At 40.7% G+C, this 24,989-nt stretch overlaps 1 protein-coding gene across 2 annotated transcripts in view; it reads right to left on the bottom strand.

The window, feature by feature from the left end:
• The window catches only part of TENM2 (teneurin transmembrane protein 2), a 1,147,948-nt gene that overhangs the window by 859,148 nt on the left and 263,811 nt on the right, over positions 1-24,989 (bottom strand). The window contains exon 3 of one of the 2 annotated variants that reach the window (XM_033096732.1): positions 16,019-16,318. In XM_033096732.1, coding sequence (XP_032952623.1) covers positions 16,019-16,244 — 226 coding nt within the window. In that variant the 5' untranslated portion in view covers positions 16,245-16,318. Of the gene's footprint in view, positions 1-16,018; positions 16,319-24,989 lie in introns of those variants that run through there. The other variant, XM_033096733.1, reaches the window with a different exon arrangement.

The raw sequence follows: 24,989 nt of genomic DNA, 5'->3' as shown, positions 1-24,989 counted from the left end.
CATTGATGACACAGCATTTGGATCCCTCCCTTTATTTTTCTCCTGCTAAGGTGTTTTAATCCTGACAGTATAATAGAATAAATCACAGGCATCAGAGATGGGAGTGACACTGGCCACACACATTAGAGATAATCAGTCAAAAATCACTCACCCGTGCCTTCCCCTTTGCCCACAGCCTCTGCTGTCTGACAACACTAAGCTTGAACTACGCTTTCCATCTGGCTGCACAGATCTGAGCACGGAAATAACCCTCTGCATTGTCTTAATAGCTGTAATGATCCTCTGCTTTCCAGCAGCCTGCCTGTCCAGACCATCTCCACATTTAGATTTGATTTCTTCCCTCCAGTAAGTGTTGAGGGAAGTAGGGCTTTTACACAGCCAATCAACAAGCATTTTCTCGCACCTTCAACAGCAAGCACTGAAGTCAGACGGCTTAGGTTTGATTCTCTTTCCACCTCTTACACACAAGTTGCCTGCTCGTGGTAGGGTAACTAAACCCTCTAAACCTTGGTTGTCCTTCAGCATAGTGATAATGTTCCCATATGAACCTCACAGATACAGCGAGGCACACAGTCATTGTTCAGTACCTTTAATCACTGGCATTACTGTCACCACTCTTTTGTCCCTGTGTTAGACAAGAGAAGAAGAGTACTGTAGTGTTGCAGAATTGTGGAAACGAATGAGGGTGATGGAAAGCTACAAAAAGACAACTGGCCTGGGGGGCTAAATAAGTCCTGAAAATAACAGAGTTTCAAGATGAGTTCTTATCAATCTCTGTGTTTTGTTTTGTTCCCTCAGTACTTGGCTTAGCTGGAGTTCCTGCATCCATCTATGAAAAGCTACCTGTGAACAAGACGCTGTGATGTTCCATACCAACAGGCATATCTGTGTATAGCACAGGATTTTCTGGTCTTTAAAAACAATAACAACAGAAAAGATTCTCCCCTCTTAAGAAAAAAGGGCTGTGATACACCGGAATTATATCACCTTTGAAAAACCAGGGAATCATTGTGTACTAAGGAAGAACAAGAAGTTACTATCCCCTGAGCGTGGAAGGTAAGGGAGTGGAAGCTAGTGAAGGACACCTGGTTGGAGATAAAGCACAAAAGCGTAGAAACCACGGTGAGATCTATAATAGAAAGGATAAGGGCCATGAGATGATTGAAATGTGCTTTCACTGACATCCACAAAACACCCATTTGATATTTTGCTTCTATTTGAATCTTATCAAATCCGGTGCAAGGAGTGAGCTTACATCCCTCAGTGTATGAGTGCACTGAAACCCTCCGAACTTCTGTCAGACACACCTGAATTCCCTCCAGACTTAGGGTGCTGCTTCCCCTTAAGCAGCCCTGCATGGCTTTCACCTGTCCCCCCACTTACACTCTGACTACCTGAGGACCTGTTTCCCACTGAGAAGCCAGGGACTTCTTTATAACAAATGGTCTACTGCTCTCCAGCTGAAAATCCTCCGATGAATTCCCACTGTCCCCTTAGGTCTGACTATCTATGATCTCGGTACCTCAGTTTTTCCATTTTTAAAATGGGGATGATATTGAGTTGATACCTGTAAGACGCATTACAAAACGCCTGGCATTTCCTAAGTACTCAATGAAAAGTATTACTGTTAAATTAAAACATAAAACTCTGTGAGAGAAGATGCCTTCTGTTCATTTCATCACTGACACAACCCCTTTATAAATATGGTGAATCCCTCCAGTAGAGTGCTGGATCGTTCTAATTCTGGTAAAGACTGATAACAAGTAGCTTACCGTATTACACTACTACATAGTCTAACATTCCATGACTAATCATCCTGAGATGTAAACTGAGGGTGAACAAAAGTAAGGTGTTCACACAGATATTAATTCTGTCTGTCATAGATTTTGATCAAGCCGCTTGCGTTTCCTGAAAAGGGTTCATAAAAAGACCTTGTGAAGGTGTTCTGAGACCACAGGCTGAAATTATAGCGTGTGTTATTATTACTGTTTTTGCTAGGTACCCAGTAAACAAGCAAGATACATGCTTAGAGGATCTAGAAAAGAAACAAAATGCAAGTTGGCTTTCACTCAGGGTTTGGCTAAAAATACATCACGTTGTGCAGTGCAGAGGCATGTCCTAGAAATCTCTCACGGTACGGCGGGCGGCCAAGATACAGCTCTGGTTTTGTTTGGCAACAAAGATCATTTGATCATGCATGAGAGAATGGGAGGTCTGGCAAAGCCAGCCTTGAGTAAAAAAATGTGACTTCCAGTGTGCTTTCCCAATCTACTGGGCCAAACTAAAACAACACAGAGCAGAAAGTTGCCCTTTGGGAACGGCAGGAAGGGGACATGGGGACTAGAGGAAGAGGTCTGGGACTTGCTGTCATCCCTCCAGATTCTAATGTGTGATGGGAATCCGCTGCTCAACAAATATTTATCAAATGTCCCTAGGTATGGCAGGGCAGCTGGTACTAAGGGGGATGAAAGATGAATGAGGCATTGTTTTCGTCCTCAAGGAACTTAGAGGGGATGTTTACAGCTTGCTCTTCTGTATTTTCTGAGACCTGACACAATGGTTTCTAAGAGGAAAGAGCAATATCAGATTTACTGGTCATGTACTTAGCAATCTCACATGTACTAAAAGCAACAACGAAAGCAACCAACCAGGGAAAGTCATCTTTTTGCAACTGTTATGTAAATCTAAAACTATTCTAAAATTAAAAATTTAGTAATGAACGAAATAAGCGACCAAATGAACAGAAAAAAAAATCATGTTTCTTATGTAAAACAAACCAAAAAAAAAGCACAAGCCTCCTAAAATTTAGAAAGTACCCAGCCCTACCTGTAATACAAGCTCAGTGTCTTCTTTTCCAAGTAACCATTTCCCAACTAAGAAGTCCTATCCTGACAGCTTCAGGAGCAATATCTGCCCTATAGGTACCATGTTTCCCCGAAAATAAGACCTACCCTGAATATAAGTCTCAGTTAAGATCATCAACCAGACGGACGCATTTAGTGTGTTATGACGATGTTCCAGAAGAAGATGACATGACTGTATTTGAATAAATGTAGATGGTTGTACATGAAAAAATAAGACCTCCCCTGAAAATACGCCCTAATGCATCTTTTGGAGCAAAAATTAGCATAAGACCCAGTCTTATTTTCGGGGAAACACGGTAGTCTTCTTCCAGCCAACACAGTGCACCTTAAAATGATTTAGCGGCCAAGGGTCTTAACCTAGTTTGCCCTGAAAGCAGAGGATGAGACAAATTCTTGTGAATAAGTGCTTTATTTGGGAAGTGAGTCAAAGGGGCAGGTTGTGGGACTGGGCAAAACACAGGACAGACTGCAGAGCCAATATCAGGATGAGTTACACCCACCTTGCTGTGGGTGCCTAGTGATGATGTTGCTAGAACCTTCCAAGGAGCTTTAGGCTGTGCTTCTCAGGATGAAGGGGCGAGTGTTTATCCTCAATTGCCTCTCCTTTGGCTTCTGAACCCATTGGTCCAAGGAGCCCTACAGCTGCTGACTCTGGGACTCTTATGCTCCACTGTTCTCATCCTCAAGGACGTGCAGCACCTTCTCAGAAAATTCTAGGGCAGAAAATGAGGCCACGATGTCATGCGGAGCCTCTTTCAACTGTTTACAGTGGTCATTACAGCGGCATTTAAAATCTGAGGATTTTATGGGAAAAAAGTCAGATTTTTTTTTTCCAATTTTCTTGAGACTTTGGAAGATTTAGCAACACTAGACCTGAATTTCCCACTAGCACCAAGTTGCCAGAGCTGAGTGACACTGCCTGGACATACGTGATCCAAATCAAAACAGTCTCTAGCACGACACACCTTGAAAACGCAGCCTGCTTCATTTCTCTATCTTACCTTCCTTCCCCTGGGAGTCTTCGACCTCGACTCCTCCTTGAACCATACCTATGCTTAATAAATATCCACACTCTGAAGCAGGTAGGGACCAACTCCATGGTAACACTGACTTTCCTCGTTGGCTACACCCTTCAAAATAAACAGACTTGACTGTGCTTCTTTCCATGGGCGGGGGATTTAAACTCACCATGACTGCTTTGATGTTGAAGACGCTGGATCGATTGACGTAATTAATTGATGACGCGCCACATTCCAAGTCAGGCGCTCAAATTACATTCTCGCTTTGATGTCTAACGGAATGTAAGATGAGAAGAAACAGGGGTGCTCAGCGAATCAGTCCTCTTGCTTCTTCTGACTCAGAACAAAGAGGTGGACCCTGGCAACCAGGACCTCTTGCACATAACAGCCGGACAAAGGGTTGCCCATTATTGGTTTGGAAACAGTCTGCAGTGAGTTCCCAGCTACGTGGCATTCATTAAGCAAAACCCTCTAAGAATTAGGAAGCACTGTGAAAGCTAGAATTACGGGCTTCGGAGTGAAAAGTGAGATTCCAAGTCACAAAGCTCAGTATAAGGCCCTGTAAGCTCGAGGTGCTGTCAGTTACTCAAGAAATGGTTACATTCTGTAGAGTGTGTCCTGTTACACTCAATCCTGTAGGATGCTGTATGTATATAAAAATAGTTTTAGAAATACCGAAGCCTGGGTTTGATTCCCCAGAGATTCCAATTTCATCAGTCTCAGGCAAGGCTTAGGTATGGGGACTTTTCAAAACTTCTCGTAAGAGGCTAATGTGTTGCCACTGGTCCAGAAATAAACATGGCAGGCGGCCACACTCACTGCCCCCTCACTGCTCAGCTAGGGCAACTCAGCCCCTTGGTGTAGCCTCCCAGCTGTTTCCTCTCCGGGTTTGTGAAGCAGACAGTGTTAAGTGGGTTATCTCCAGGCAGGGGTTTTGCAACACATACAAACAGGGGTCAGAGTATGAACACTAAATTGTCACTGTGAACTGCGGAGGATTTGAACCCAAGTGTCCCAGGACAATAGTAGTTTTTTGAAAAGTTACAGGGTCACTTGACTTTGCAGTCATTTTCAGAGGGACTTATTTGGGCCATGGATATTTATCCTGCAGTTGACTGGATTCTTTTCTTGTTTGAGGACATTAAAGTAATATTGCTCCCTTCTATCAATGTTCCAGCTGCAGCAAATAGATCTATAGAAACAAATTTAATCCACTGGAATTACTCTCTAAATAAATTCAACATTTTGGCTCAAAGTGCTACAAATAAATTCAGTGCTTTAATTCCCCATACGTGGAGCGGACCTTAACAGTACAAGGACAGACTGACAAGCATGTATTATACAGCCACGGTGGCAGTGGACGTGAGGGAGTTTAAAAGGAAGTGTGCCAAACTATTTTTAAAATAAAATGCATCCCGCTGGGACAGCAACTGCCCAATGCCTCCTATTCATAAATCAGGGTGAACAAAGAAAAGCTTCACGTTTCATGGCTGTGGCCAAAGAAAAAGACCTGGAAAAGGAAAGAGAATAACAGCTCTGGCTGAGAGTACAACGGAGCCCATCTGACTTTTCTGGTTTTTATTTCTCGTTCCCAAAAAGATCTTTCTAGCTTGGAGACAATGCATTAAACATATTGCTAAAGGAACTTCGGTAAAATATTCTAAATATTATAAAAAGCTGTTGGACAGTATTGCATGAGGCGATGGTGTACTTATTTTTAATATCTCTGCACACACTCAGTATTTGTTCTGATCGCTCCCAGCAGAGATTTATTACTAAAGTCGGTCTGACTTGAGGTTGAGTGGAAAGCAAAGCAGTCAGTGCAGGAGGAATACTGAGTGGCTTGGGGGTGCAGTGGACTTCGGCTGCAGCCGAGAGAGAGAGCTTGGGAGATAAGCATAACAGTTAAAGTGTGCAAGAGACGAACATGAATTCACTTGGGGAACACACCGGGCCCCTCCTCTCCATATGTCTCTAGGGATGCTTCTGGAATTGCCAGAGCTGAAAATTAAATTATAAACCTAAAACATGACACTGAAAATGTGATATCTCCTTTGATAATATCAGTGTGCAGATTCATCAGTGGGGAGGGCAGCACCCCTCCTGGGCCCAGACGGTAAGCCACGGTGAGACAGATATTGGCAATTTTTCCATTTCCCACAGTGCTGTTTTGTTTTGTTTTGTTTTGTTTTGTTTTGTTTTAAGTTTGCTGTCAGAACCTTATCCTGTCTAGATCACATTGCACCCATCTCACATAGTAGGTCCCTGCAGAGGCACAGCTGTGTTACGTAACATCAGCACAGAACAGCGGATAATGTTACTGGATCACCAATACTCAAAAAAAGGAAACCTTAGTGTAATCCGATTTGTGAGTGTCAGAGTATGCTGTGAGAAACTCTTGCAAGTCGGCATTTCACCATGTGGGATTTGATATCATCATGCTGGACAGATGCCCAACACACAGGTTCCAAGTGGAGTCCTTTTCTGAGTCGTGCTTTAAATTCTTCTCATTAAAACTGGATACAAGCCACTACCATGTTTTCCCCAAAATAAGACCTAACGGGAAAATAAGTTCTAGCGTGATTTTTCAGGATGATATCCTCGGAACATAAGCCCTATGTGTTATGTCCAAAAGACATAACACAGTCTTTTGGAGCAAAACTAAATATGAGATCCGGGCTTATTTTCGGGGAAACAAGGTAAGAAGAAGACATTGTCTTGTTGCGTCTATGAGTCAGAGCACCACACTGCAGAGTACTTTGTTTACCTCCCTATTCACAGGAGTCAGAGATTCCTGTGCTGTATAAGCTGAATCGCGCACACGGAAGATGCTAACAACCCATGAAGGGCCACTGGAATTCAGAGGACAGAGGTTTCACCAGCGAAGTAGCCCATAGGCTAAGCCTTGCGGGATAAACGGGTTGGAATAGGCAGATAGGTATTCTACAGGGAAAGAATGAACACAGGAAGGTCTGTGCTGTTTTTGCAACTGCAGTCGCCTTCAGGGGCCTGACATATACAATAAATGACTGAACAGGAGCACTGGTGTAAGAGAAAAGGAGATGTGGGGTCTGTGGCAAATTGAAATGTGAATTGACTGGCTACTGGAACTCAATTAAAAATTTCTAAAGCAATCTGTAGACCAAATGACACATATCTAGGACCCCAGGGTGGTCTGTGTGCATTACCTTTGTGACCACTGATTTATGGGATAAAAAAGGAAGCCTACTCTGAGTACTGGACAGGGAAATAAAACTCACGTTGTTTTATTTATTTATGCTATGAATGTTAGTCAAGTTTGGACGGGTTGAGTAGACCACATAAAGGAAAGTGAGGTTTTTCCCCCACACTCATCCATGGATCTTCTTCCTTTTCCTGTTCATTGATTACATGTGTTCTCAGGTGAGCTCCTTATTTCTTTTCCTGGTACATTTTTCCTGGGTGATCATATCAATTCTCATGAAATCAATAGCTGTCAACTCCTAAATCTCTACTCAGTCCATGCGTCTCTCCAGAATTTCAGAGCAGTACATTCAGCTATCAGATATCTACACATGCATGGCCTAAAGGCACTTCAAATTCTAAAGGTCTATGGTTACACACACTATCTGAACACACAAACCAGCTCATCCTCTGTTTCCAACCCTGGTGACTGGCACTAACATTTAGTCAGTTGCTATAACCAGAAACTTCAGGAATATCCTTGACTTCTCTTCTCTCTCTCACTTTGTCCCATCAGTTGCCAGAAAGTACTAATTCCACCTTCTAAACATCCTCAGCTTTGCTAGTCAATATATCAGTGGGCAAGCATAAACTACACACTCATTTTTGTACACACACCTCATATCTTCTATGAATCCCTGATTTATTTAGTCAATGATAGAAAATGAACAAGGGATTGTAGTCACACAGAGGAGCGGTGGATGAAGCAATATTTTTTCCTATATTTTCCTTGCCCCGGATGCCTATGAGATATTCTATTGCCGGTGCTTACTCTGCATAGATAGGGACCTAACAAGGTTGAGGAAAAAAAAATGCAAATTCTTGTTACAACACTACATTTTTATATTCAGGTTTATGTCACCATTCCAGGAGAACTTGACCTAATAATCTATGCATTTCCATTTCAGAGGCTATTTATAAGCATTGACCTTGCCTGGCTCTTTAAAGAAATTCAGCATCAGAAAGGCAACTTTCTCTTTGCAGAAAAAGAAAGCAGTCCATGCACAAGAGTCCCAGAACAGTATAAGTACCTGCACTTGTTCAGGGTCCTAAAATGTCAGCAAGCTTTGGGGTTCAACAACATTCCTCAGACCATCTCCACTATTCCAGTTCAGGCTGCGAGGCTCCCTCGCTTAGACGGAATACAACCTCCTAACTCATCTCACTGACCATCTCATCTCCCTGTAACATGTTCCATAAACCGAAGCCAGCACTATCTCCCTGAAACACCTTTGTTCCAGTGCTCCTACCACTCTAGCTCATCTGTCCCCACTCCACACTCAGCAAATTTCTTTTAGATCCTTGGAATAACCAGACTGCATTACCTCTGGACATTTGCACACGCTGTATCTTTTGCATGGACACTCTTTCTTGCCTGCTTTATCTCCCAACTCCTCCTCATTCTTTAAGTGTATGGAAGTATGTCACATTTTCTGGCATCCCAAGTGTGCAATTCTAGGTTAGATGCCTCTCCAACACTAACCGATATTTTCCCTTTCACGGAGTTTATCAGATTGTACCTTGTTACATGTCTATTATATCTTTCTTTTATAGGATGGCTAAGCTTTGTGAGGCTAGGGACCATGTTTGCCTTATCATTGTTGTGTACCATAACACAGTTTCCCACAAGTACCCCAAAGTATTTCTGAATTCATCTGAATGAAGAGGCAAAAACAGGGCAGAGTTCTAAGTTACCTAAGACTACTGGTGGTCTGAAAAATATGCTTGAGAAAAGACTAAGGAAAGGAAGCGATTTAAATGGTGAAGTGGTTGTGTAGCGTTGAAATATCAGAAGCTTCTTATGGAATGAGAAAATTGGAAATAAGATAAATTAAGAAGGAATAATGGTCACAATTTGGTGAACATTGATATAAAGAACCAAGAAAAAAGATAAGAGTCTTGGCAGATGCTACCTAAAATGCAAGAGTTGTGATACCATCCACAAAAGCTGGGAAATCAAAAATGAAACAGATTTTGAGGCAAAGACAATTAAGTTTGGTAACTGACTATATAAGAAGACATAGTCCAAGGGTAGTTAGGAAAGTAAAAATGGAGCTTGGGGAGACCATGCTTGCCTCAGACTTGAGCATCACTAGGGTTAGGAGCATCTGGTATCAAGCCAGTCAGTATTCCTTACCTACTTCTGATATAAGAACCTTTCTTTCCTGCATGGAATCCATTCCATTGGGTTTAGGAGGTGCTCCCCGTAAGCTGTCTCCAGGCACAGGGTACATGGACAACTAAGTCAGAGGGATAGCTACAGGCATCACCATGTGTCCGTGCCAGGACTATCTGAATCTTCCTTGGGAATGTTCTGCTGAAGAGTGGGGAAAACAAACAAACAAACAAACAAACAAACAAACAAACTCTTTATAACGATGTTACCAAAAAAAGAGAATACGAGAATGGGTTTATGAAAAGACATCTTCAAACAGATCGCTTTGAAGAATAAAGCCAAGAGAATGAGAAATAAGAGATGATATGTGTGAGGTCAGATGTATTGCTAGATTCTCCACTGATAATGACAAAGCATCTTATTTTTGCATAAATTCATTTCAGTTCAGATATTGTCTTACTTTCACTTATCACTGAAATAATCTTGAGAAATAGAAACAGTGAATGCTGAAGTTAAAAGAACAAGATGGTTGTAAGGAAAGTGCCATGGAGAAGAAAGAGCAGAGGACTAAGGGTAAAACTCTGGAGAATTACCACCATAAAAGAGCAGGAAAAGGAAGACAATTCAAGGAACGTTAGATCCAAAGTTGAATGCAGAATTACAGAATGTGAAGCATAACACTTGGGCAAACTGAAGATTGTTACTCAATGGCCACAGTTTATTGGAAATATAGATGTAATCCTAGAAGGGCAGTGAATATCAATCATGAAAATCCAGATAAAATTGACTAAATGACATAGACTCCCAATGATTACATACGGAGTGATGAGAATGGATTAATTTTCATCCAGAGATTATATGGGTAAACTCCTCTCTTAAGTGAACCCATTCTAAAATTTACATTTATCTACATGCCATAAAATACACATTTCTAAAAAAAAATTGTTTGTATCCAACAACACGACCTTACAGCATTTTTCGAATCTTTTTTTTTTTTTTTAACTTGTAAAATTGTCTGACTAGAATTCTATTACAGTGGTTGGTATGATCTGACAGCTGTTAGATGGTATCTTTCATTCCTTTCTAAAAATAGGGAAATAATTTGTGAGTTATGTTCATCTTTGGGAACAAAAGATATGGTGCGTAGGGAGTCAACTGCACTCTATCAACAACGGGAAGAATAATGCTTCGTTTGAAGATGTCAGAATTTTGCAAGTCATAGGAAACAAATCCAAGAGGGAAAAAAAATTTTAAAAAAATTCTGTGGCACACAATATTCTGAAGACTGGAGAGCAGATGATCACTGCTTTTGCTGGGAATAGGCTTAAAATGACAATAATTATAATTATAACCACTAGCCTTTGTTCAGCACTTATTAAAAGAAAGACAATGTCCATAGCATGACAAACATATAATTGTTAGAAATGATCCCAATAACTATCTTGGTGAGAACTTTTACAAGATGGAGAAAATGAGACTTAGAAAGCATATTCTAGAATGTGATCAAGGTCACATTGATAGAGCACGTTAGCATTAGGATACTAACACAATTTAACTTTGGATCTGCCTTCTTAACTACTGTCCCATATGCCTTTCATAGGACGCAGCATAGATTCAAGCTAGTCTGGAAGAAGACAACAAATCATATTTCACTGAAAGATGGTAGAGTGTCTTTTTTAAAAGATTTTTCCTTAAAGCAACAACACAACCAAAGATTAAGAAGCACCATGTTATTCTCAGTTGAGCTATGAACAGAAGTCGTGCCTGGAGGCAGAAGAACAAATTGAAAGCAATGTTCTCAAGGTAATTTTCAGCCTTGCAAATACTGACGAAACAAACTTTTGAACTTCACTAAGATCTAAAAGGTGTGGTGTTCTTTGTAAAGATTAGCAATTTGAAAACAGAATCTTTCTAACTGTTGCTTTGAGTACCACGAAAAAAATAACTATTTCAGAACAATGGTACAGACAGAAATGCTTACAGGTTTTCAAAGCATGTCAACAATTATTATCTATCATTAATTGAATCAGTATAGGTACCACGTTAGCTTACTAGTGGTCATGAGTTTTCAGGTCATTGATGCAGGTTAAATGTATGCCTTGACAAAATTACACAGAGCAAACAATACCGCCCAAATTATTTTAAAGATCATAGGACAGAGAACTGATTAATGAAATACCAAAATCAAACCTAGCCAAAATGAATATGTACTTGTGCGTACGTGTGTTTGTGTGTGCTTATGTATTTCAAAAGTGCATCAAAGGGTTAGTGAAAGTTAGTTCTGGGCTAGAACCGATGGAGAAAACTGATGCAAGCATACTTTCAAAAAATCCAATCTGCCCCCAATTCTTTCTTCAACTTTGACCCAAACAGCCAGCCTGAGGTGCGGAGAAAGAATTCAATCTTGGCCCCTCTCGAGAGACTTGCACTAGTAACCGGAAAGAAGGGCTTTTTGAGGCATGAGAAGCCTGGCTGAACTCTCTGGCCCATTGGGCCCTGGCTAGCGCAGAAGCCAGTCAGTTCTGCTTACCTGAGCAATATCATTTAGATAGCAACACCTTTCTTGGTAAGTGTTCCAGGTTGAGAAGTTGTGCAGAAAGGTGATGAGTGTAGGGGAGGGCAGAGAATCGGTGCTGACAGGCTGGCACATGTCTGAACAGTAGAAACTTTTCCCTACAGTTGGTTAGTGGAGAGGGATGAAAGGAGGAACACTTCCAGGGAGTCTGGAATACCGTGTTTCTCTGAAAATAACACCATCCGGACCATCAGCTCTAATGTGTCTTCTGGAGCAATAATTAATATAGGACCCGATCTTATATTATATAATATATGACCGGGTCTTATATCATATAGGACCTGGTCTCATATTATATGTGACCGGGTTTTATATGATATAAGACCTGGTATTATAGTGAAATAAGACCAGGTCTTATATTAAGTTTTGCTCCAAAAGACGCATTAGAGCTGATGATCCGGCGAGGTCTTATTTTCGGGGAAGCACGATAGTTGTGGAAATGGAGGGAAATAGGTGAGAAAAGGAATATAGATCAATGGGCCTGGTGGTAGTTCTCTGTATATGTTCAATAGATACCAGGGACTGCAGTTCATGTACTATTAAGAAAGGTTTAATGGTGTTGATCCCTAAAACAATTATAAATTGAACTTCATAGTCCCTCCCTAGCCTTTGACTGAGGCTTTGACGGCTTGTTTTTTGTTTATGTACTGGGGGATCAAACAGTGGTTGAAAACACGGCTCTTGAATCCAGCCAACTCCCTGATGTGAAACCTATTTCCACTTCTTCTTAAATTCTTACCTTGGATGATTTATTTAATCTCTCCATGCCTCAGTTTCCTAATCCATAAAAACGGGAATGATAACAGTACCCACCTTACAACATTGTGACGGATGTTAACTGAGGCAAAACAAGCCAAAAGCTTAGACTGGCATCTGACATGTAGAAAGTGCATACTAGATGTGAGCCGTTATTCCTTTATTATTATTGTTGTTCAATACATCTGAACACTGTGCACTAACTCATCCTGGTGCAGCACAGCATGCATATCAGAGTCACAGGCACACAAATATGCAAAAGTAGAGTTCAAGTCTAACTTTAGGCTCTTAAGACACAGCAGGATGTCTTGTATATCACACTGCTCTACACCCTAACGTCAGGGTGTAGGATCCAAAAAGCAGCTTATACAACTCGCCTGGGAACTTGGCCGACCTCCCTTATTCACAGTGGCATCTATTTCACAGGTGGGATTGGCACTGGGTCTGATTATAGATCAGACCACTGGTCCCTTTTGTCAGGTGCATTAACTCTCCGACCACTAGGATGATATTTATTGCAGGATTAGTCATTTACTAATTACTCCAACGGCCACAGACGTAAGGTCAGCGATTTTCTCCCTTCTAACCAGGAGGACCCAGCATAATAGAGGCCAGACAGATAATTAGAAGAAGAGGCCCACAATAAAAGAAGGCAGAGGAGGATTCTGTGTTGAAAGCAAGCAAAGAAGGCAGAATTTGACAGGCGCTTCTATCAGCTTCTCAGGGGAACACCTGGCCCCTCTCTCCTGCTGGGACCTGGCAGCTTCTCACAAGTGATACTTGCAGCCGGCCAGCTGGGGAAACTGGACAAGGTCTGACCCTGGCCTCACGTCACTTTACTGGCTGGCAATTCTTTTCCACTCTGAGCATCTGGAGAGTCATCCAACTGTGTTTGCCAAACTTGCTTGTATGTGAGAAGCGTGTTTGTTTTATAATCAGTGTCTTGGGTTTTAAATAAGAATACCACAGGAGATGATCACACAACGATCCCTGCTACTGCGCCTCTAGGCTAATAAGTACTGAGATGATCCTGCTCTTTGATTTCATGAATAAGAAAAGAAAACGGGAAACGCATGACATTTAAAAAAATTATTGTTATTACTGAGTGTAAAATTTATTTTAACCCTCTCTGTAGCAGCTAAGTTTCATGTTGAATGTACCGCTTGCCAGATTGTATCTCCTGTTCCTCCTGTGCTTAAATATGTACTTATTTACTTCCTGCAGAGTTCAATTTTAGAACCCATCAAAGGAGATCCACTCAGACTCTGGCTACATTTTCATGCATAAATTCATAGACGTCTTCAGAAGGAATTGCACTTGCATATGCAAATACTTTCCAATGCCTTTTCATTTTTACTTTTGGCCTGCACAGTTTTTAATTCATGCAAACACATTATACAAACAAATATGGGCTCAATAACAACACACGGCATGTGTGAATTGTTAATTGCAAAGCTATGAGTTTGATATGGCCAAGCAACTTCCATTATTATCAATGGAGAGGAACAAGATTAAACAGGAAGAAGAAAGGTATATTTGAAAATAAAATCCCTAGCATTTGGTTCCATTTTATGTAAATATTAATAAGGGAAAATGTGACAGGCCAATCCACTATTCAACAATAATCTGGGATCTACAGTTCAGTGAACAATGACCCAGAAGCCAGGATGCACCTTTAATGAGACTTAGAAAGAAGAGCTTACATTTCAGCGCAGAATCACAAGAAACAAAATGTATGCAGCAACACCGTAAATGAAACCAAAAATACAGCAGAAAATGAAAGGTTTTCAACCATGTTGAACGTGCATCACCTTTCAAAATATTGGAGTCTTGTATTAGTGATACTCTTGAAAATAACAGAAAGGTGTCAGAAATTTTCATACTGGAAACTTAAGCACTCCCTTAATTAATTAAGCTGTGATTCTTCACAGGGGACATATATTTTGTCCCCAGTTCCCACTACATACATTTTGGGGTCGGGTGAGAACATAACAAGTAAAACACTCGTTGAAGTCACTCACAGATCAAAGACATTTGGTACAGAGCAATTTGCAAGCAACCCTCCCCCTGTTTGAAATGTGTTTCATTTACATGAACGTAACTCTGAAAATAAGAGTGAAGATTAAATAAAAATTGCATCTTGCAAGGGTCCACAACTGCAATGGAAACATAATTTTAACTGTTTCTCAGCTGACTTTTCTGTAATATCCTATTGAATATAAAAGCTGGAGCTAGGCGACACTGAGAGCTTACAAAAGAAGTTTTTTATAACAGGCACTGGATTATAGATTTTACATATATATAGTGTTTTCTAAGAAAATAATAATCAAAAAAATAAGAATAAGTAAAGAAACTTCAGGAAGCTCAGAAACCAGGAATGCAATTCCAAGCTGCTCTCCATTGAATGCGTGTGATGCTGCATAGAAGGAACCCTAATCCCTAATGATATTTGGGGGTGGGGCCTTTGGGGGTGTGTAGGTCATGAGGGTGGAGCCTTCATGAATAGGTTTAGCGTCTTTATAAATGGGGGCCCTGCGAACTCCCTCACCCTCTTCAGCTATATGAGGACACAGGAAAAGACATCTGTTTGTGAACCAACGAGAGGGCTCTCACCAGACACCAAATCAGCTAGCACCTTCATCTCGGACATCCCAGCCTATAAAATGCGTGAAATGAATTTCTGTTGTTCATAACCCAACAGTGTACAGTATTTTGTTACAGCAGCCTGACACACGCTAAGGTAACTCATTAGGAATTAAATTAGTTGCCACATGTATTGGAACAAGAAATAAAGAATCAGTGAGGTAATAACCTGGCAGACTGGGTCCTGACCCTTGACACTGGCCGAGTGACCTTTTTTCCAAGGCCATCCACTGTATTTTTTGTGCGTTCACTTGTAGTTTTGCTAAGGCAAAATTAATCGAACACACAGCAAGGCTGGCAAACAGAATGCAAGATGTGGAGCTAGGGAGTCAACTTAGCTATACCACTTCTCAGCATGGTTTTGCTTTGGTCTGCATGTCTACACATGGACCTTGAAAGGTGATACCACAATTCCTAATGGATATTGGACACAAGGAGAATGCCAACTGTTAGTATTTGGGAGAACACAAATTTTACTCACCAAAGAATTAAAAAATAAACACTATAATTCAACAGGAATACCCTTATAGAGCCCAGGGTCTCCCCTATGTTGTTTGTGCCAAAACCCACCACGATGGGTCTCAAAACGCAACCAACAAACTGTCAAAGAATTTAGTGTCCAGGACAAAAGAAGCCCTTTTGTGATACCCACAGGAGTTTGATACGGTGCATAAAAGGGACTGTCCTCCTCAATTAAACTCTAATGGAACACTGGATGGCTCCATACTTTGCTCCCAGTTTTCACCAACCTTAGTCATCAACAGTGAACAACAACACACGTCAGAATGTAAGGCAGCACGACGGTGAGGCCGGTTCCACATACCTTGTCTTGGAAACTCATCTGACTCCCGGTGAACGAGGTCTGTGACTCGGTTTCCATAGTGCATCCTGCTGTCGTGATCATAGGCCTTCAGAGTCTCACTGGAGCTGTAGGACTTCTGCGTAGGCACGCGGCAGTCTTCACTGTCCAGGGACGAGCTCGTGTAGCGGCACTCTTTGCCACAACGCCCTCTGGTCAGGGAGCGATGTCGCCGGTCCTTTACATCCATTATTCCAGATCAGGCAGAATGCGGATGATTTCAGAAAAGTCAGGCCTGAGTTTTGGCGCTTGTCACTTTACCACCTAAACACATCGAAGGAAACAACCAAGACTGTGATTAAAAAAAATGCTGTCACCCATTCTGACTCAGATAAAAACAAAAAAAGGCCAATTTGGTCAGAGCCACATAATCTGTTTTGCAAATGCTTAATGTATACTGAAACAATCAGCCTACATAGAAGGGCTTGATACAGTAAATTAATTTTCTTGCTGTTTAATTTAATAAATTTGGGGGAAAACGTAATAGCAAAATAACTCATCTTTTGATTTTCTATATGCGCGCAAATGACATGATATCTGTCACTCTAATGCAAGATCTTACTACGAAGCAGTTCAAAGCAAAACTGATTTTATCCTTATTTAATTATAGCCTCTTATTGCTATAGCAGAGTTGGGAAAAACACATATCAAAAATAAATGAAAATAAATGTATACGAGGCACAAATTTATGCTGCTGATGCTTTGCGATGGTACCACATGAATTCGACTAACACAAAATTGCCTATCGAGGTCTGGAGAATAATACGATAAGGCATTCTTGACATGCAAACGCTCGAACTCCAATTCTTTAAGGAGCCTTCAGCAATCTCCTGGTCGGTTTTCCCACCTTTGCAGATCTGTGTTTTGGACACACCTGGTCACTTCTTTTCCCTAGACATCTATCAACAGGAGATCTTGCTGACAAGAGTTCCTATTGGCACAAACAGTGCATTACCAGCCTAAGCCCACCCATGTTGCCCCTTCCATTGCTGGGATATCCTTTGCAGAAAAGGGATACAGGGAAGAGCACGAACTACAACAAGAAAGATGATAGAAACGAACCTCTCTAACATGAACTGGCAACCTGGGAGCCCCACAGTCTGTCACTGGACACCGTGGGCCTGAAAGCATGTGCCAAATATCACTCAGAAAACACAAGCCTTCTGCCTAGCAAACACAACAAAAAATGCTTAGCTGTCTCCAAGTTCCAAATGATAGGCTCCTATTGATTTCACCAGCCATGCAAAATAGCAGGGACCACGGGGCCAGGGTCTGGACAGAATGGACAAATAAGGATTTTAATTAAAATGGAAAACACACCTTAGAGCCAGTGTAATCATTTTTCTCCAATCTACTATTGCTCTCCGAGTCCTCAATGTGTCAGGAAATACTTGGGGAACAGATGTATAGTTCTGAGCCCCTCTGCTCTTCTTCGGTTATTTACCACCCTGCAGTGAGATACCTACATGTAAACCAAAGACCTAGCCTATACACACACGATGTGGACGGCATCTGTCCTGAGCCAGCAGAAGCCAAATTAGCCCTCCCTTATCTTTTTACACCAAGAGGCCCTTCCGGATCTCACCAACCTTCCTAATGTACACTATTTGTATACTTTATCAAATACTGCCTGTAATGGACAATTTTGTTTGGCAATTGGCCATGAAAAAGGGTGCACGTGCTCTGAGCACCACGCACAGTCGTGCTGCTGCCACAGTCAGTAAAAAATAACAGCTAATACTTAGTTTCGTAGCGGCTACAGTTCCCGACTCAGGAAGTTGAGAAGTCCCTTTGAGAGTCGCCAGTCAAGACCCCAAGTCACCACTCAAGATGGTTGGAGGACACCAACAGTCAACGCTGGCATGTAAGTTTTTGCTGTGCAGCATCGATTCAACTGTGGTAACATTAATGCAATTTCTGAAGGCCAAACATCCTCTCCCTTCATTTCCAACATGTGATCTCAGCATTTTAGAATCCATGTTATAGGCTGGGGAAGAGCACGGCTATTGAAGCCTTGATTGGATGCCAGTCTCCCCATAGTCCCAACTAGCCAGAGCCCTTGTAAAATTACTCCTGGCCTTTCAGACTCAGTTTCTCAACCAGTGAAAATGGAAAATAATAGTATCTACTTCATAGTTTTCCTTTCTTTTCTTTTCTTTTTTTTTAATTAAAAGATACTGTGATAAAGCTCCCAATATGCTATCTAACACATGGTAATGGCTCTATAATAAGTGTTTTTTGTTGTTGTTGTTTTCTTCTCCTTCTTCTCTGAAGGATTAAACTTTTATTTTTTGTCCTTAGCTAAGTAGTCACAGACTTGTATTAGACAGAGGGCAGAGGTGAAAATATAAACCCCTGAAAAATCAGTTCTGATTATTAATCTCAATACTTGCAGGATTAACCAATAAAGGAAGGCCTTCAGCACCTATGGAGGGCATAAAACGCCGTGTAGCAACGTTGAGGAGTCAGCCACAAGGACGTTTTTAGGGAATCGAGTGTTTTGAGTGGATTTGATCATTTCCCTCTCTCCTGCTTAACTGTAAGGTTTTTTAGTGTTCCTGACTCATGAAATCCTATTGCCTCTAATTTGCACCATGCTTTGGAAAGCAGGTTGACATTCGATGTGTGTGTATATGTGATTTTATTTTACTTTTAAAAATCATGCTCTGATTTAAAGGCTTATTTTTAAAGACTGAAGGCTTATTACCTGTTTATAAAGTACAAGAAATTTTGTGTTTGGATGTTTTGATGTCTAATTTGGTTGCCCAGTGATCTTTTCCTGCTAAACTCCTCTTTCTTGGCTATGCCCTTGAGAGTTCAAGTTTGCCAGCAATGTCATCTTCACACAAATGATAGAAATTTTTATATAATGAGGTAAAAATCACAAGTCTTAGTCAGGGAAAGTTAATTTCCTTGGAAATTGAGCAGAGTACACAGACTGTTAGCCTATAGATATTCTGCATTCAGGCTGCCTGCTATTTAATTTTTTCAATATATAAAAAAAAGACAAACAAGGACATTTTATATTAAAATCTGGGTCTCCAGCTTATCATTAAAAATTGGGCAGTTTTGAAATTTTTGCTCCCAGAAATATGGAATAAACATACTTTCACCTATTCCTCCCAATAAGTTCAGCTTTAAAACCCTGGGCGTCAAATGTAAAGCAAATATAAAAGGAGTCTGAAAGGTGGAAAGAAGAGGCAGATGAACTACGGCCCTCAGGACCCAAGGAACAATACTGTGGTGAGTTCCTGAGATTTTTTTTTCTTTTGTCCTATATATCCCAGACTTGGAGCTAAACATACTGGCAACCCAGAAACATCAATAGGCACAGACAACAAAGTCCCCCAAAGAAGTTGGCTCCTTCTAGCCAAAGAACTATGAAAGGAGCCGCCTAACAAAAGAGACAGCTTTTAGACAGTAACCACCTCACTCCACCCAAACTACGTGGAAAAAACTATAGCCTCACCCCATCTTCATCAATAAAAGCCAAATGGGGAGCCTAGACTTCCACGCCGCTGAGGAAGCAACAAGGGATTCCCACTTCAAAAGCAGTGGTTTCAGAGAAGGCTAAGAAGAGAGCCAGGATTTTCATCACTTCCAGGAAGTAATGGGGCCATTCCCTACTCATAGGGAGCCTGGCCTTCCACCCCACTCGTGGGAACAAGGTGGCCCTCTCGTTCTCTGCAGGGGTGATGTAGGAGGGGGCTTAGCCGAGAGTCAGCACTTTCACTATCTCCCAGTGGTTACGAGTCCTTCTGCCCCTTGTTAGAGGTTGCTGGTGTCAGCAGATGTCCTGTGTGGAGAAGTAATCAGGTACTGCTATCCCTACCACCCAGGGAGGTATGAGTGGAGAGACCTACTGAGAAGCCAGAAATCCCACCCCTCCCCCAAACTCCTAACAGGGAGCTCCCTGCACTTGGGTGTTAACAAAGAGTGAATGGGGACCCTGGACTTCTTTTCTAACCTACCAATCATGAGATGGGACCTCTCTTATTCTCACAGAGCAGGATCAGAGGAAACCAGCTAGAATACAAGGTTTAAATAAGATCCAGAATCTCGTAATATAATACCCAAAATGTCTAGTTTTCAATGAAAAAAAAATAATAACCTGTCATACAAACAATTAGGAAGACCTCAAATTGAACGAAAAGAGGCAATCAATAGATACAAACACTGAGATAACAAAGATTTTAGCATTATTTGAAATAGATTTTAAAACAGGCATAAAAAGGCTTCAGTGAGCAATCATGCATGCATGCAACTGAAACAAGCAAAAGAGTAGAAGTCTCATCAAATAAAACAAAGAGTCTCAGAAAACAAACAGAAGATATAAAGAAGACTCCAATGAAAATTTTAGAACTAAAAAAACCTAAATAAATAACCAAAAAGATAGACTAAAGAAAAAAAAATGAACAGAGCCTCAGAGACCTACAGAATGATAACAAAAGACCTAATGTTTACGTTGTCAGAGTTCCAGAAGGAATACAGAAAGAGAGGGGCTGAGAATGTAGGGAGGGACTGGGAAAATGCTAAATACATCCAAACTTGCAAAAGATATAAACCAACACATTGAAAGAGGTGAGTAAATCCCAAACAGGATAAATCCAAACGCGTCCATATTAAGATATATCATAATCAAACTTCTGAAAAGTCTGCAAAGCAGTGAGATAAATGACACCATGTAGAGGAAAACAACTTGAACAGAAGTTTCTCATCAGAAACCATGGAGGCCAGAAGGAAATGGCAAAATATTTTTCAAGTACTGAAAGAAAAGAACTTTCAAACAAGACCCTATATAAGGTGAAAATATCCTCCTAGGATGAAAGACAAAACAAGAAATTCTCAGATGAAGAAAAAATAAGAAAATTTGTAACCAGCAGACATATTCTACAAGAATGGTGCAAAATTGTTCTCTAAAACAGAAAGGAAACAATGAAAGAAGAAATCTTGGAAATAAAAGTAAAATAACAGTTGAACTTCATCAAAACGAAACACTTTTACTTCTCAAAAGATCTTGTTAACAGGATGAGAAGACAATATACAGACTGAGTGAACCTATTTGCAAACCATATATTTGATAAAGGACAGATATCAAGAATATATAAATGTTTTTTTAAAACTCAGCTTTCTAAAACAACAATATACAACTTAAGAATAGGTGAAAGACATGAAGTGACATTTCACTAAATACGACATGCAAATGACAAATAAACACATAAAAAGATGTTCAACATCATTAGCCATTAGAGAGATGCAAATTAAAACCACAATGAGACATTACTACAGACTTGTCAGAATGGCTAAATAATGATGATGATGGTGATAATTATTATAACAACACTAAGTACTGGCAAAGATGTGGAAAAACTGGATGACTCATACATTGCTGGCCAGATGTAAAATGGCACAGCTACTTTGGAAAACAATTTAGCAGTTATTAAACAAACAAACAAACAAACAAACAAACTAAATGTGGAACTGCCTTACAACTCAGTAATTGCCCTCTTAGACATTTATCCCAGAGAAATAAACCTTACGGTTAAACAAAAATCTGTACACAGATGTTTGTAGCAAAATGTTTGTTTATAACAGCCCTGGACTGGAAACAACCCAGGTGTTCTTCAAGGGGCAAGTGGTTAAACAAACTCTGGTACACTCATGGCATGAAACACGACTCTTCAATAAAAAAAGGAACGAGCCATTGATATACACAAAAATCAGGATGATATCCAGAAAATAATGCTGAGTGAAAACAGAGAATTCCCACGGTTACATGCTGTATACTCCACTTGTATAACATTCTTAAAAATGACAGAAGTATAGACATGAGACCAGATTCATGGTTTCCAGGGTTAAGGTGGACGTGAGGGTGAGAGGGAAGTGAGTATGGCCATAAATGGACATCACGAGGAATCCTGTGGTGATGGGAATGTTGTCTATCTGGGCCGTATCCATGACAACATCATGGTGATCGTACTGGACCACAGTCTGCAACATGTCATTGGTAGAGGGGGACTGAAGGGTACTAAGGGATGTCTCTGTCTTACTTCTTGAAAATGCACATGATTCGACAGTTATACCAAAGTAAAAAGTCTTATACATATAATCTCTCTCTCTCTCTCTCTCTCTCTCTCTCTCTATATATATATATATATATATATATATATATATATATATTTAAATATATATTTAAATTTTATTCAGGCAATCCAGCAAACCTGGACTAGAATTCCATTATGAAAACAAATGCCTATCTAGGACATCACTCTCAATTTTAGGCTGGGCACACAAGCTCTAATTATTATTATTATTATTATTATTATTATTATTATTATTTTACTACCCTTTTGATTTTATAATCAGTCTGCTTCACTTATTTGAAACCCCTGCTTGGCCAATATAGGTCATTATATTCGTGCCTTTTGGTGCAAATGAAAAAGAGATACTGTTGTGACCCCTGGAAAAGATCATGAGAAGCCAAATACAAGCAGCAGCGTTTGTCAACATATTTTCTTCTTAAGACAATTCTAAAATAATAAGATGTTGGTCTTCATCTTAATATGGTTAAGCAACCACCCTCTGTCTAATGAAATGCATTCATTACCTGCTATGGACAAGCACTCTGCATAGTCGTCCTTGAAAGTGAAGGTCAACAATTCACAGGGGGAAATGCAAGTTTAGAGACTGATTTTACAAAGTAATTAAAATTGCCTTGAAGCAGTAGGAAAGACGGTAACCAAAATTATAAATCTTTTCCCTAAGCCGCTGCCTTTTGCGGCACAGACAAATGGCAATCATTGGATGGCAATGCCTCTGCCCGCTCGTTACTGCTATGCTGAAGCTTTGTTCTCTTACATTCCACATTTCCTCCCTGGAAGAGTGTTCACACTGCTTTTTTCATCAGTTGCCTAAGTGGGTTCCATCACTTTAGCAGAACAGACTACAGAGATCTTGCCTGCAAGCCTTTGTCTAATTAACTAATCCTGTGAGCTGTAACACCGTTGACTATTAACTTTTCAGATTATCCAACTACTTAAGGGGGTTGACTTGTTAATCACTGACAGCCCACTTGAGATGTGTGTGTGTGTGTGTGTGTGTGTGTGTGCATGTGTGTGTATTATATATGTGAGTGGAACTGTATGTGTGTAAATATGTGCATGAATGATGCATTGGGTAAATTTTAGGCACATCCAACAGACAGCTACTATTTTCCTGTTACGACGCATACTGTAGCTAGTTGTCTAAACTTGAGTCACCCTCATCATTGATCTTTGATCACCCCCACTCCCTGGGCATCCTTTCACTGTGCTTGGACATATTTATCTTACAAACTGCAGACCTTTGGAAGGTTTGGTACCAGGAAAGCCAGTCATTTCCAGATACCCACATGGACTGGAACTCTGTCAATTCTGAACAGAGATCAATTTGATCCCTTTCTTCCCCATTGGAAACTATGAAAAACCATTGAAGAAGTGTTTCTAGGAAGGAGTGGAGAAAGTCAATGCATGTGAATCAAACGTGCTTGTTTCCTAATCTGAGCTGATGTCACAGATCTTTTAGAAATCCAATAAAAAGTTTCATTATATGAGCATGTTTATAGTTTAAAAAATATGTACATTTAAAAGATCAATCAGAAAGCTCCTGGAGAATATCTTTTTTCCTTCTGATAACATGTTAATTGGATTGCTTACATATTTCTTAAATATTGCAGGTGTCACGCTGCTGTGTTTCAAAAGATGTAATAGATAACGCACGGTCCGTTTATCCATAACTACTCTGTAAATTTTGCCTATTACTAAAAGTGGAAATGCTAAGTCAACCTAAAAACAGTGCATTCACAGATTCCTTTTGTGTGTATTAGAATGCCTCCATGAAAGTGGTTTACTTTAAAATCGTTAAGCACATAATCGTAAGGGAACATAACACAGAACCCCACACACAGAAGAGAGAGAAGCTGACCCAGTGTAGGAATTGGAGTCTCAGTCACTTGGCCGCTCCCTGACCCTCAAGTTGGGCTCAGATGGACATAGTGTGAAAACCTGAGTGTGTACGCAAAGATTTCCAGTCTCTTTTCTCAGAAACATTTAAGAACAAGCCTGAACATACATACACTCCAAAATATCTGGACATAGAATATCCCTGTGGTCTCTGGATGGACCAAGGAAAATCTGGTTTAAAAATCTACAAAACTAGAAGATAGTCCCCTACTCATTTAATGCAGTAGGAAATAAAGGTCAAAAGCAAGTGGCTTTCCGTTCCCCTGCACTGTTATACTGAGATACCGGGGGATAAAAAGCCAACTCTGGTTAATGTCCAGAGCAGAAAAAGCAAATTCACAACTGTATTTTGCTCTCTAGCTTCAGAGCTACTTGATGTTGCCTTTTCGAATCCGTTAGGGTCCCTGGAGCCGTTTGCACAGGAAATGATGACAGCGGAACCGGGATCTCCAGTCTCTGAATTTTATGGATTGTGAAATGCAACGACGTTTCTGTGTGCTAGCAGTCCCAGGGAGCCAAGGACACAAAGGGACACAATGCACCTGCGAGTCTAGGTGTTTGCCATCGTAGTACAGGCCTGCGGGTTTGCGTATAGCAGGCTTATTTGAATAGCAATAAAAAGTCGACCGTCCACGTCACATTGGTATTTAGTGTAATTCCATGTCTTTCCCCCTTCTCCAGTTCAAACTGTTTAACATTCAAGCCAGTCAGCATGGTTGCACCTCCTGCTAAAATTTCAGGATGAGATGTGGAAGTTTACTGAAGCCTTTGCCTCCTCAGCTCCACCTTCCCCACGTGCAGGCCCCGCTGCTCTCCTCCCATTTTCCTCTGTGCCTCCTGAGATCAGGAGCCAAACAGATGGCTGTACCTTAGGCATCGGCTCAATTACCGTAACCAGAAAGACAGTCCCTCCCTCTCCTCCTCCCTGCAATGCC

This window comes from Rhinolophus ferrumequinum, chromosome 24, assembly GCF_004115265.2.
Source record: "Rhinolophus ferrumequinum isolate MPI-CBG mRhiFer1 chromosome 24, mRhiFer1_v1.p, whole genome shotgun sequence".
In the NCBI taxonomy this organism is placed as follows: domain Eukaryota; kingdom Metazoa; phylum Chordata; class Mammalia; order Chiroptera; family Rhinolophidae; genus Rhinolophus; species Rhinolophus ferrumequinum.
The sequence above is the reverse complement of the archived record's forward strand: the minus strand, read 5'-3'. Positions and strand labels throughout refer to the sequence as shown.